Raw genomic sequence first — 12334 nt, forward strand, 5'->3', positions numbered from 1 at the left:
ACGCTGCTTAATTCTAACTTATGCCCTGTATGAGGTACCACGTGCTTTCTTCTGATTTATTCCCTGTACGAGGTACCAACTTTCTTATTTCTGATGTATTCCCTGTACGAGGTACCACCTGCTTAATTCTGATTTATTCCCTGTACGAGGTACCACCTTGCTTAATTGTAATTTATTCACTGTACGAGGTTCCACCTTGCTTAATTGTAATTTATTCACTGTACGAGGTACCACCTTGCTTAATTCTGATGTATTCCCTGTACGAGGTACCAAATGCTTTATTCTGATTGCTGCCCAGTGATTTCCCCTATGCTTTTGCACATAAGTTATTGCTGGTACAAATAAGAGGAATTGTTGTATGTAAGCAGGCCCAAAATCAGGCAATGCATGCCATGAAGGGCCCGGGTTTCTGGGCTCACCATGTTAGTCTCCATTTTGTGCTCACAAAGTTCTAATTGTACGGTGAAGGGGAGAAATTATAGATTCCAGCAGACACATGTGAAACGCCAAAGAGTGGAATTCGTACTAACTGTGGCACACAGACCTGGTAGTTCGAATACGTGACACCCTAAACAACCTCTCTGCACTGAGGTGACACACCACACATTAACAAATTATAAAATTGTTAGCACTACATGTTGCACTCACACTTGTCTGAGTGATATGCTTGTAAAGATGTGAGACATGCACTCAGGGAGCATGTCTTGGGATGCATTTATTTGCACATGCTGTGCCTGTGGTCATTTTGTTCGGTCCCATGATTAAGGACTGTCACAATGTGACATGCTCATGTGAAGAAATTGTCAATGATGGTGTTCTTACGGGCTATTCCTGCTGCTGCTGCAGTGGGGTGTGGTCCACCTGCCTCATCATCCTCCTTATTGTCCATACATCTGGCACTTGTTGCAGATGCAGAGTTCATGCCTGGCTGAACTCGCCATGCAGTTGAGGGTAAACCTTTGGTTTATGCTGCTGTATTAGCTCAACACACAACAGTTGGCATGATTGATCCCTGACCCAGAGCGGGTTTGTGCTCCCTTAATTATCCCTTGGGCAAGCCCACACTCCAGGGGCATGCTACATAGCAACATTGTCCATTGCGGGACGAGTAGTGCAGACACTACAACAGAGATACACGCTTTAGTTACTTCCTTGGCAAGGCCTAAACGTAACCATACCCAGAGTCACATGTTGAATAACAACACCCCTACGCTGTACTGCTGTATGCCGGTCCACTCCTCTTATGCTCACAGGGGGGTACAACACAGCTACATGTCCCTGGTCTACCCAACTGCCTGAGGTGACAAGGTTGCGCCCGCTGTACACAGCACAATGTAATGTGGTATGGCCCGGGGCCCTCATGCGTACATAATGGCTACACGGACACACTGAGATAGTTTGTGGAACTGGCTATGGGCACGTGCGCCCGGCACCTTTTATTTCCAGGGTCACATGTCCAGTGACGCCTGTGCTGGATGGGTGTTGGGTAGTGTGAGCCACCACTCCAGGGTTGATTGGCGCTGGCAACAACTACAACAGTGATCAGACAATCAGAAGTTCAAAGTTCAAACAGCAAGGGTCCATGACTTGAGCTGCACAGAGTTATTGACCCCGGATGCACTGCGGCCGGCACCGCCACATCGTCGCCACGGGACGGTGACTTGCGATGCACTGAGGTAGGGCCACGAGAGCTGAGCGGGTCCTCGTTGATGTCCAAGGAGAATGTCGCAGAGTGTTACAGGGGACAGTGGAAGGTGTCCTTCCAGGGCATGATGCAGAGGGCAGAAGCAAGCAGAAACAGGCAAATGGAGGATATGAATACTAAAGACTCCATTTAACCACCATGTCAGTTTCAGCTACATGATGATGAAGAGAACCTCTAGGCCATAGACTCAAACGCCACCAACGTTCAACCAGGGTCAGTGGCACAAGAGCTGCAAGGGGATGCAGTCTGCGATGATGCCGGTACAATGAGATGATCACTGCCATGAAGAGATCAAGACTCAGTTCTAATTGTGTGACCTACTCGACTGCAGTGTGTACTGGAGGCAGCGGTCAGCAGTGGCCCACAGCCACGTGTCATCGGCTTGCGATGTACTGAGTTAGTGGCATCAGTGCAGTAGTTGGTTGTGTTCTATCACCTCAGTAACGGACTGAAACGCGTCTTCCTCTTACTTCTCTCCTTAAGTACTGTGATATGAACTCTGCCATGAAGAAATCAAGACTCTGTTCCAAATGTTTGACCTACTTGACCGCAATGTAGGCCAGAGGCAGCGGTCAGCATGGGTCAACTGCTGTTCAGCCAGCTCTTCCTAGCACATGATGTTTAAATGGCATATGGAGATGATTTGTGGTTGTCGGAGGTAGCGGCACCAGAGCTGAGCGGGTGTGCAGCCTGCGACAATGCCTTGTCCTGCCAGGTACGGGCTGTATTGGATTGGTGTTAGGCCTGCTGGACCACAGTGAGGGCCAAAGGCAGAATTCAGCAAGGGCCCACAGACACATGTGGTTGGAATGCTATGCACACAGTTGGTGGCACCACATCGAAGGGAGTATAGTGATATAAACTCTGCCATAAAATATGTACTCTGCCATTGTGTAAACATGACTCAGATTTCCAAATGTGTGACTTACTTGTCCGCTGTTTATGCCGGTGGAGTACGTCAACAAGAAAAGAGTATTGCAGGCCTTGCTTGCAGAGGCCGTGAAGGTCTGAGGAGGCTGCCAAGGTCACAGGCCTCAGGCTTGGAGCTTGCACCGGCACATGGTGGGTCTTCCGTGACAGACACCAGTGTTGGCAGGTGAGCATTGAGGCCTGGATGCGCAGGACAGATAAGACTGGTTCGGGGACCAGCGGCCGAGCTGCGGCTGGGGCACAGGCTAGCAGGCTAGCAGCAGGCAGGATAGCAGGCTCCGCCGCTCACGGCGTCGGCCTTGTGGCGGGGGGAGAGGCGCTGCCCAGGCAGACATATTGGCCATTCTGAAAGAAACCAGGGCCAAGTGCTTTTTATTCATACCCCAACGCTAGTCTGGTGTACGCCGAGCCAGCACACTCCGCAGATGCTTACAGGGGGGACGTATCAAGCTACATTTACGCGATCCTCCCCACTGGCTGGGGTGACATGGTTGCGTCCACTGTCCACAAAACTACCACCACCAACTGTATATGTCGACATGGATATGTCTGTGGTCTGCATACTGCAGTCTAGCCAGCACATCCACGCCACACTTGCCATTGTGTACATTCTCATTCATGGGTCACTTGCCTTCATCGCACATGCCTGGTTCCCACATCTCCCCACATTCTGCTATTGTGTGGCTGAGGTGCCATGCCGTTGATGGCTCATGTACATGGCTAGCCCAGGTTACCACAGTAAGTTATGCTGATGTGTCTGTTGGGTGGGCATGTTGTTTGGCATGTTGTATGAGAGTTTGTAACATGTGCAAGTTGTGAGTTGCATGATTGTGGAGTTGAGGTGTGTGATGTATTCATTTGGTACTTACCAATGAGCAGTGCATTTCCATAGGTGCCATCCTGGAAGCGCTGGTTGATGATGGACTGTCGGAAGATGTATGAATCATGCACACTGCCTGAGTAGTTGGCGATGACATTTGTGAAGAGTTCCAGGTGGTCCATTATTGCCTGCACATGGATGGAATGCATGTGCTTTCTGTTGCGCTAATTGTGTGCAATGTCAGCAGGGGGCAGAAGTAGGACATGTGTGCAGTCAATTGCCCCCAACGCGTGCGGGAAGCCAGCTATGGCATAGAAGCCTTGCTTGGTCTCCAGCTGTTCCTTTTCAGTGTGGGGGATGTATAGATGTTAGGGTACCAAACTGATGATGGCATCCAGGACAGGCGTGAAGAACTTGGATAGGGCTGGCTGTGAGACTCCTCCGACTCTGGCAGTTGTTCGTTGGAAGGTAAAGGTGGAGCACAGCCAGCAGCTTTGTCTGAGGTGGGATGTTGGTTGTCAGCTGTGGTGGCACCATCAGCCTGTGGGCAATGATGGTCAGAATACGGAGGATGGTTGCCCTTTTGAACCTGTAGTGGGTAATGACATTCTCTGGTGTTAATTCTGAGAGGCTGGTGCTTTTTCTGAAGGTCCGCTGTCTTTGTCTGCGCTGTCTCTGTGGTGGTTCGGCGGGGGATCCGGGGTGGGGTGGAGGGCCTGGTCATGATCAGTAGCTCCAAGGCATCTGTTGATCTTCAGGTGTGGCTCTAGTCTGGGCTCCCTTTTCTGGTGCAGGTTGTCGTCCAACTTTACACTAGGTCAGAGCAGGTGTTATTTCCTGCTGCTAACATGCCTAAACGCCTGGTTTGTGATCTTATTGCCGATCTGGCTGGTCGTTTAGAATGTTGCGGTGTGGTTTTGTAGCATTTTTTTGCACGGGAATGCCTATTCTGCATCTCATTAGCGGTAGTTGCCGGGTCAACTGTGTCAATTTTTTCTGGCGGCTGCTATCACAGGTAAACTTGTAATATTGGCTGTTAGCATCGGCTTGTGAATGGGGCGATACATTTATTGCTAATTTGGCTGCGATAAAGTGCCGATAACTCGGCGAAAAGTCCTTGAGAATATGCTCCTCAATCTTTTGTTTCGTATGACTAGCCTTTGAAAACATTTCACTGTTTCAAGTGTCCTAGGTGACATAAAGCAAATATGAAAATAACAAGTAAGGGAGAGAGAGTTTCACGAGTGGATTCGTACTCCCTAGTTGAGCTTGTATAAACAAAAAGAATCTACCAATAGTTCTAAAAAATGTTCCCTACAGTGGTGGGGAGCATTTAGTGTTTTTAAAATACCCCTCACACACCAAAAGGACCCTTGGTGTCATGCTTTATCATTGGGGTCTTTGCACCCCTCTACGGGATGCGGCGTGCTGCGACCTACGACTACGCGGGGAACATTTATTACAATGACTATGCGTGGTGTGTGTGAGGGTTTGATGTGAGTGGGTGATGGGGTTATTAGTGAGTGGAAAGTTAAAAAAGTGCCTGGCTCGTGGGGTTGGACTAAAAAATCTTTCATAGGCCCCCGGGCTGGTACTATTAAAAATGTGAAGTGCGAGGTGTCTATGTAACGTTATGTACACGACCTCTTGTGTGCGTTGACTTGTTTCGGAGATCAACTCCTTCTTCAGGACGGCGTGCACAAATCCCCCCCTTACTCACGTTTCACTATGTAAAAATGTGGTTGATATTTACAGAAAAGTGAAAATGAAAAGCAGGCTACAATGTACCTACATATTTACAACAAGGGGTGGTGAGGGACAGAGTCTCTGAATTAAACAGAATACTCTCACCCAGTCAAGAGATCAGGGCTAGATCCAACACCGTTTTTTAGCTCACTGCACCATCCCAGTTTCAGAACCTGGCTGTATGCAAATTAGTCTGTTCCTGTCCCAGTGCATGATGGGAACAGGGCAAACCAAACTACAAAAGCCAATTCTTACACTGGGAAGGAAACAAGCTACCGGGGACCGGTTGCACTGGGCCAGGGACAGACTGATTTGCATATAGCCAGGTTCTGAGCTGGGATGGGGCAGTGAGATAAATAACGGTGATGGATCAAGCCCTGATCTTTAGACTGGGTAAGAGTGGTCTGTTTAACTCAGACACTCTGTTCATCACCACCCCCTTTTTGTAAATCGTACAATGTACCTACGGCAGAAAATCCAAAGTAAAATGCTAATTGCATTGCCTGAGGAAAAAGGAAAGGAAAAAACATTAGTAATGCCCTCTGCAGCTTCTATCTCTCCTGGTGAAGTCACCTAGGAAAGAAAAATAGTGTGGGTTGTGCTCACTAGACAGCAGTTGTCATTCTATGAGTGAAAGTGAACCCTGTAATGAAAAAGACATAGACCTGACAAACACACATTTAACAAAAAACACACGCTCTATATATGTGGCTTTGGACCTGGTGTGGAATAATCAAATATTATTTAGAAGGCATACTCGACTCATCAATGTTGTAAACCTCATGAGCCATCTAACGTTGGGGGTGCCGTGCCAGTCTACAACCTAGAAATAAGGACCGTAGTGAGCATGTTGGGCTACTTATTGTCATCTGGCCATTCTAAGTTGTTTGCCATACTCACAAACTCAGTAGGAGTCGGTATCCATGGGTCCCCTAACGCAGCTCTGCTGGGAATGGTGCTCGTGTGAGTTTTATACTCGCCGAGCGATGTTAATTGCTGCCAATTATCTCGGTATGCCCAAATATAGGTGTTCCGGAGTTAGTAGTATCTAGGTAGCCCCCGGCAGCGGCCAGGTCTATTGCCGAAGCTGCTCAGAGCCGCCGCGCATGCGCCCTATGAGACCGGGTCATCTTGATGGCCGCGCATGCACCCTGAAACCCGGGAGTCAGCTAGGTGAGACCGAGCATGCCTGGGAGACAGACATTCTCCTACCGCATGCGCGGCAGCGGTGTATGTAACATGGCATAATTTACATCCGGTAACAAGATGCTATCACACAGACTTTGTAGACCCAGATAAATGTGCAATATGTTAGGCGTTTAAACAGCGGTGTATGTAACACAGCATAGTTTACATCGGGTAACAAGATGCTGTCACACAGACTTAGTACAGACTTAGTACATTGTATACCCAGATAAGTGCGTGGTATGTTGGGTGCTAAACCAGATGTAAAGATTGGATAAAATACAATAAGGGGGGCTCAGTGTTCCAAACATAGTGTGATTGGGAAATAGCCTATCCTGCCAAGTCATGTGCTGACAGCCACTAGGTGATGTAATTGCTGGTATAGCAACTTTCATAGGTCGCCGTTGGTTGACATAGCAGAGAGTCAGGGTGAAGTTATGGGTTGAAGTTATTATAAAAACAGGAGAAGACAGTCTTACTGTTGCAGCGGGAAATTACAGTGGATAACACTAAGTGCTCCCCACCACTGTAGAAAACATTTTTTAGAACTATTGGTTTATTCTTTTTATTTATACAATCTCAACTAGGGAGTACGAATCCACTTGTGAAACTCTCTCTCCCTTACTTGTTATTTTCATGATCTAGACAGCGCACAGCTGTGGGAGTCCTTCCATTTTGACATTTCAGACACACACATAAGAACACACACTCTAAAAACCTAACAACTTAAAAAACCTAGCGGTCACCTACGATGGAGGACGACCATGCCCTCACCTTTGGTGAAGAGGAGATAAACAGAATCCTGGCATCAGTGAACCCTTTTGAGGGCTTGAGCAACACTGATCCAGGTCCCAGTGTGGCAGACTGGGAATAACTGGTCAACCTAAGATGCACACAAATCAAAGCAGCTCTACATGGGTTGCTTATGACTCAATACCTTAGAAACAAAATAGCACCCCAAGGGCTAATTGTAAAATATGAGCCATTCATCTTTCAAACCAACATGCAGTTCAAGAAAGAATGATCACATATCTTGTGGCACTGCACAAGAGACTAGATAGTGCTGATAGTTAAAACTGCCGCAAGAATTGCACAGGAACTCAAAATAGAGATACAGAAAATAGAGGTCCAATTGAAAACATATCAGACACCAAGTGCCCTGAAGAAAAGACTCGATGAGCTGAACTAACAAATGACTGAATTTGAGCTTGGCTTGAAGCAAAGCAAATTCAACAAACTAAAAAAAGACAAAGATCGCTTTACAGCAGAGGGGGCCTACCCGTATACCAAAGATGGTTACCTCTCCAAAAATACTCCAGTGACACAGACAGCGTTGGCTCTGATAGTGGTTCATCTGGCTCCAACTCTAGTGGTAATCAAAGATACAAATACCCTAGAGGGGGTCGGAGACAGCAGAGGCAACTATATATCCAAGACAGAGAGGGTGGAGGGGCTACCAGGCACCGCCCCAATACCAACAATAAATGTGCCCTCCGCCTTTCACACATTTCCAATACGGTCCACCGGCAGCAGGACCTAGCTACCCACAACGGAATCCAGAATGTGAAGGTGGGTATTACGGCCCACAGCCTTTTTTAGGGACACGCCCAGGATCACGAGGCAAGAACAGAAAGGGCAAGCCCGTAATGTGGCAAGACCCGGAACAAGGGGACCCCAGAATGAGCACAAGGAGCATGACAGGAGCACTCCCCAACCAACCATCAACCTCAACCAACAGGAAAGGGACATAGTGGTAAATCTGACCCCTTGGCCACTTACGGATCTCCAAAGAGCAGTACTGAATAAAGGCCTAGGTTTTGTTCCCACCAACAAACCAGATACCTTTAAATTACATACAGAATTGCAGGAATTTATCCGGAAATCCTCCTAATCAGACATAATGCATTACGAACAGCAAAGGTTCAAGCCAAAATAAAAAATTACATTCACGGTGCATGTTCTATAGTAATGAATCATACAGCCTTTATCCTGATTGACAAGAAAGATGAATAACAACTCACTATATTTCTGACAAAAGAGAAGCGACAACAAAAACATGCCAGAACATATAACAATGTAAGAATAATATTATCAAACACGAACACATCATATGGAAACTCAAGGTGATTTATGTGGAACATAATGGTGAAACAGAATATTTAATAATACAAAGTGTTCATGAAATAATATTTAGTCTCATAAAATAAACCTACACCTCCTGCCTGATTCTTTATAATGTGTTACAAATGCATTTTCCCATGTCGTCATCAGTAAAAACCTACATTGAGCTCTTAGAAATAGGATGCAAAGACATCTAAGAATTATTCAAGAAAAATGCTGTTATCAGTCACTAAAAAGTAGGATGCGGAAGCAGGTGGGAATTACTTACAGATAACTCCATCTGGTGCACCCAAACATAATGAATAAGTGTTGACCTGGTCTGCATCTGTCACTACAGAGGATGCTCAGCGATGATGCCACTGAAGGTCAAGCATATATGATTATTTCAGCTAAAGGTTATCTACTTTCCATGGTTATTCAGTAGATAGAGTAAGTTTACAAAGTTGCATATATACAAACAAGAAACTTAGTTAATTTGGTGTACTCCGTGCTAAAGCTGTAGTTCAGTCTTAAAAGAGCACACTCTCAACAATTTAATTTTAAGCAGCTCAAGTACCAAATCAGGGTGCACTTCACAGAAGCAATGGTCTTAAAGAAACATTAGCTAGCGGCCATTACAACCATGTTGTGATTTAGGGCCATATGTATCAACACATTTCCCCATAGACACAGAATGGGCAAAACCCTTTGATACATCTGGCCCTTAGTGCACCATGGCATTCACCGATTACCAGCCATCAAATAATCATAGAGCCTAAACTGAAGAAAGGAGACAAAACCTACCAGGAAGTGATGTAAGCTCCCCTTGCCGTCTTTTGTTTCATCGGGCTGTGTTCTTTGTGCTGCTCGCTTGTAAGTGAATCATGCCTCAATGTCCAAAGAGACTGGTAGTTGGAGTCACACACTTTTGTACTATTTGAGGGACCATGCATGAGAAAACATTTACCTCCGCAAAGGTCTGAAAATGTTTATTTTTATTTTACAGGGACATGACTCCAACTGTGGTCTTGCGGGTTATCTCAACATTCCAGAACCGCAAGACAGCGTAATAGTGCAGGTTTTGAAAAAACAGGGAGCCATTCCATTTGTGAAAACCAACGCCTCCCAGTCCATGTTCAAGTAAGTAAAGAACTTATAACTTTGCTTAAATGATTGTCAACTGGTCATCAAGAAAACTGGTAGTGAGGAATCAATGTGCTGAAGAGCAGTGGGAACCAGTTAGAGGCTAGGCCCCCCTTTTCCTGAATTCCTCCACCCTTTACATATTCTATCCTATGTTTTTGCAGAGGTAGACTGTACTCCACCTTGAGTACCATTGGCTCCCTTTCTAGTACGAACAAACGTGCACATACAGTGCTTTTCGACAGTGAATGAGTCAGCGCTCACATTTTCATACTCCGCAGAGGTGAGCAAATTGTTTGAAACAAAGTTTATCGATTTTATGCTACACTTTAATGGGATGGTGGTGTTTTAGTGCATTCCATTGTAGACCAATTGAAATATAAGGGAGGATGTAGAAGTTCAAAAAGAGTATTTTTATCAGAGGTTTAGTCCAGTGTAAGTTGTAGAGTGGAACTTTGGGGTTTTCTTAATGATCATTTGTACTGAGTAGGGTCTGCGATGTGAGTCCAAGGAGGACACAAATCATCAGTAGTGCAGGAGTCAGTGTAAGGCTCTCTTCCACATAAGAGGCTCCAACCATCAGCCCTCTCACAAGCTGGTACAGCATAACGGCCCCAAAGAGAATCTTAGACAGGATCGCAGATACAGGTTCCTTTAGAGAACCTAAGGAGAGCGTGGACGTCAAGACTAGACTGCGCCCCAGGCTAAAACACACTAATTTCAGGCAGCTTCTAAAGTGTGGTTTGCAGCCTTCAACTGAGTCAACAAGACTCTCGCTGAAGGTTCGGTGTGATAAAGAAATAATCCCAGACTGGAGAAGATGCCTTCTGAATCAGAATACACAGTCCCTTTATACTAATAGTAGGTTTATTATTGTTGGTTTTCAAGATATGGGCTATCATAATGCCCCAGGTCACACAGAATCACCAAATATAATTTCTCAGCCTGTTACTGGCTTAGTGAAAGACCACAATCAAGGGTTTTATGAGAAAGGAACATGTTCATAGTGTGAACAGGTTCTGCTGAAGGTAAAGGAGTCATGTGACATTATTAGTAGGTATGTGCGAAAATCAGGTAATTTGCTTTTAGATAATTACTTACAATTTGGAGAAAATGACATGACATTAAGCATAATTATGTTAAATGCAAACTCATCATTTAGGGCCCGAATTTGATGTTGGTCGGAGTTGCCTCCGAACGACATCATGGTGGATTCGAAACCGACCGACCTCCTAATTACGATGCAATTGATCATGGTGCCTTTCTATAGTCACATTTCCCTATGGGAACATGTCCCATGGCTGTAAACTGGCCATAGCACAAGCTCCCATAGGGAAAGGACAGGTTGTGTTCATCCCTGCACCACGTGGTAGGCACCACAGGGTGCCTGCCCCACGGTGCAGGGAAAAAAAGGGGGGCACCCTAATTGCTCCCTCTGCCCCCAACCAGAAGCCGCAAAGAGAAGGGGGCCCTGCTAGGGGCCCCCAAACTCGCTTTCCAACAGGTTTTCCATGTCAGAAAGCCCAGCACCGAAAGCCTGTCAGAAACAGAGCATTGCAATCCCAATGGTGGAAACGTCGTCCATTGGGATGACGGTTGGCCTCTTAATGACCGACAGACCGAGTAGTTCCAAGATGCTCATCCAACTTAGGGCTCATATTCACGTATGATGTAAAAGAAGTTTTCTACAACTTAATTAGCCACTGTTTTGGTGCAGCATCGGGGTTTTGGACCCGACTTGTAGTTGTGAAAGTGGCAGTTGTTCTTGCAATTGTATGGAGATTTATGTCATTTATATTCATTTTATTCCTCATTTATCCTCCAGAGGAATGTTAATTTTGTCATTTATAAAGCTCTGAAATATACCGCTTTTCTCAATCCATCTTTACAAAATTAAACTGTTTCGCAAATAAGCTGATACATTGTTACAACCTTTTGTAGGTAAATAGGCTACATACACTACACATTTTCTAGAGCAATTGTGATCAATAAAACTAGACAATAATGAAGTGATGATGACTTCCTTGAATGTACGATCATTATACATAGAAGAGGTTTAGATGCACCAGAGTAGAACATGCTGATTCTCCCCCCACCACTCCGAAAAGGCAAATTAAATATTTATTCGGAAGCTAATGTAAATGATATTAAAATTAATTATTTAAGGTAGAAGGATACATTGAATATCTATGTGTTCCAGTGAGATCCCATGATATACAAATCTTTACGTGTAATAACAGAAATGGAAATATATCTTGTAGCAATAGTCTTTTACAGTTATTTACAGTTATATGTTGGGTATACAAATGACAATTTTAGGTCGAGCCTTGAGAGCGCATGTGCTGTCTGCAAGACCTGTTATATCTCTTCTATGGGACATCTATCGATTGCCATTGGTTGTTATCTGAGTCATTTAAAAATGCTGGCTTGCTATTGGTGCATTTGTTTAAATGCCCCTGCTTTGTGTGCTTAACTCCGTTCCTCGCGATTCCATTAAGAAAACATTTTGTTTGGCCGTCACACTGATATAGCGTGTGATGACCTCTTCTCTCTCCTGTAAACAAACACCCCCCGGATTGTATCAAGGGTAGGGAACTAGAGGCTAAAGGGTCTCAAGGGTGAGCTATCCTCCCAACAGAACATATGCACACAATTAGAGCTACCTGAGATAGAAGTAATAATGCATCCCCCATAATACTACTCAA

At 45.3% G+C, this 12334-nt stretch overlaps 1 protein-coding gene across 2 annotated transcripts in view; it reads left to right on the top strand.

The window, feature by feature from the left end:
* Positions 1-12334, top strand: part of LOC147747103 (vitamin D3 hydroxylase-associated protein-like) — a 349697-nt gene that overhangs the window by 107384 nt on the left and 229979 nt on the right. For both annotated transcript variants that reach the window (XM_086952354.1, XM_086952353.1), the window contains exon 4: positions 9493-9626. In XM_086952354.1, coding sequence (XP_086808480.1) covers positions 9493-9626 — 134 coding nt within the window. The remainder of the gene's footprint in view (positions 1-9492; positions 9627-12334) is intronic.

The sequence above is a fragment of the Lissotriton vulgaris genome, chromosome 1_1 (genome assembly GCF_964263255.1).
Source record: "Lissotriton vulgaris chromosome 1_1, aLisVul1.2, whole genome shotgun sequence".
Taxonomy (NCBI): domain Eukaryota; kingdom Metazoa; phylum Chordata; class Amphibia; order Caudata; family Salamandridae; genus Lissotriton; species Lissotriton vulgaris.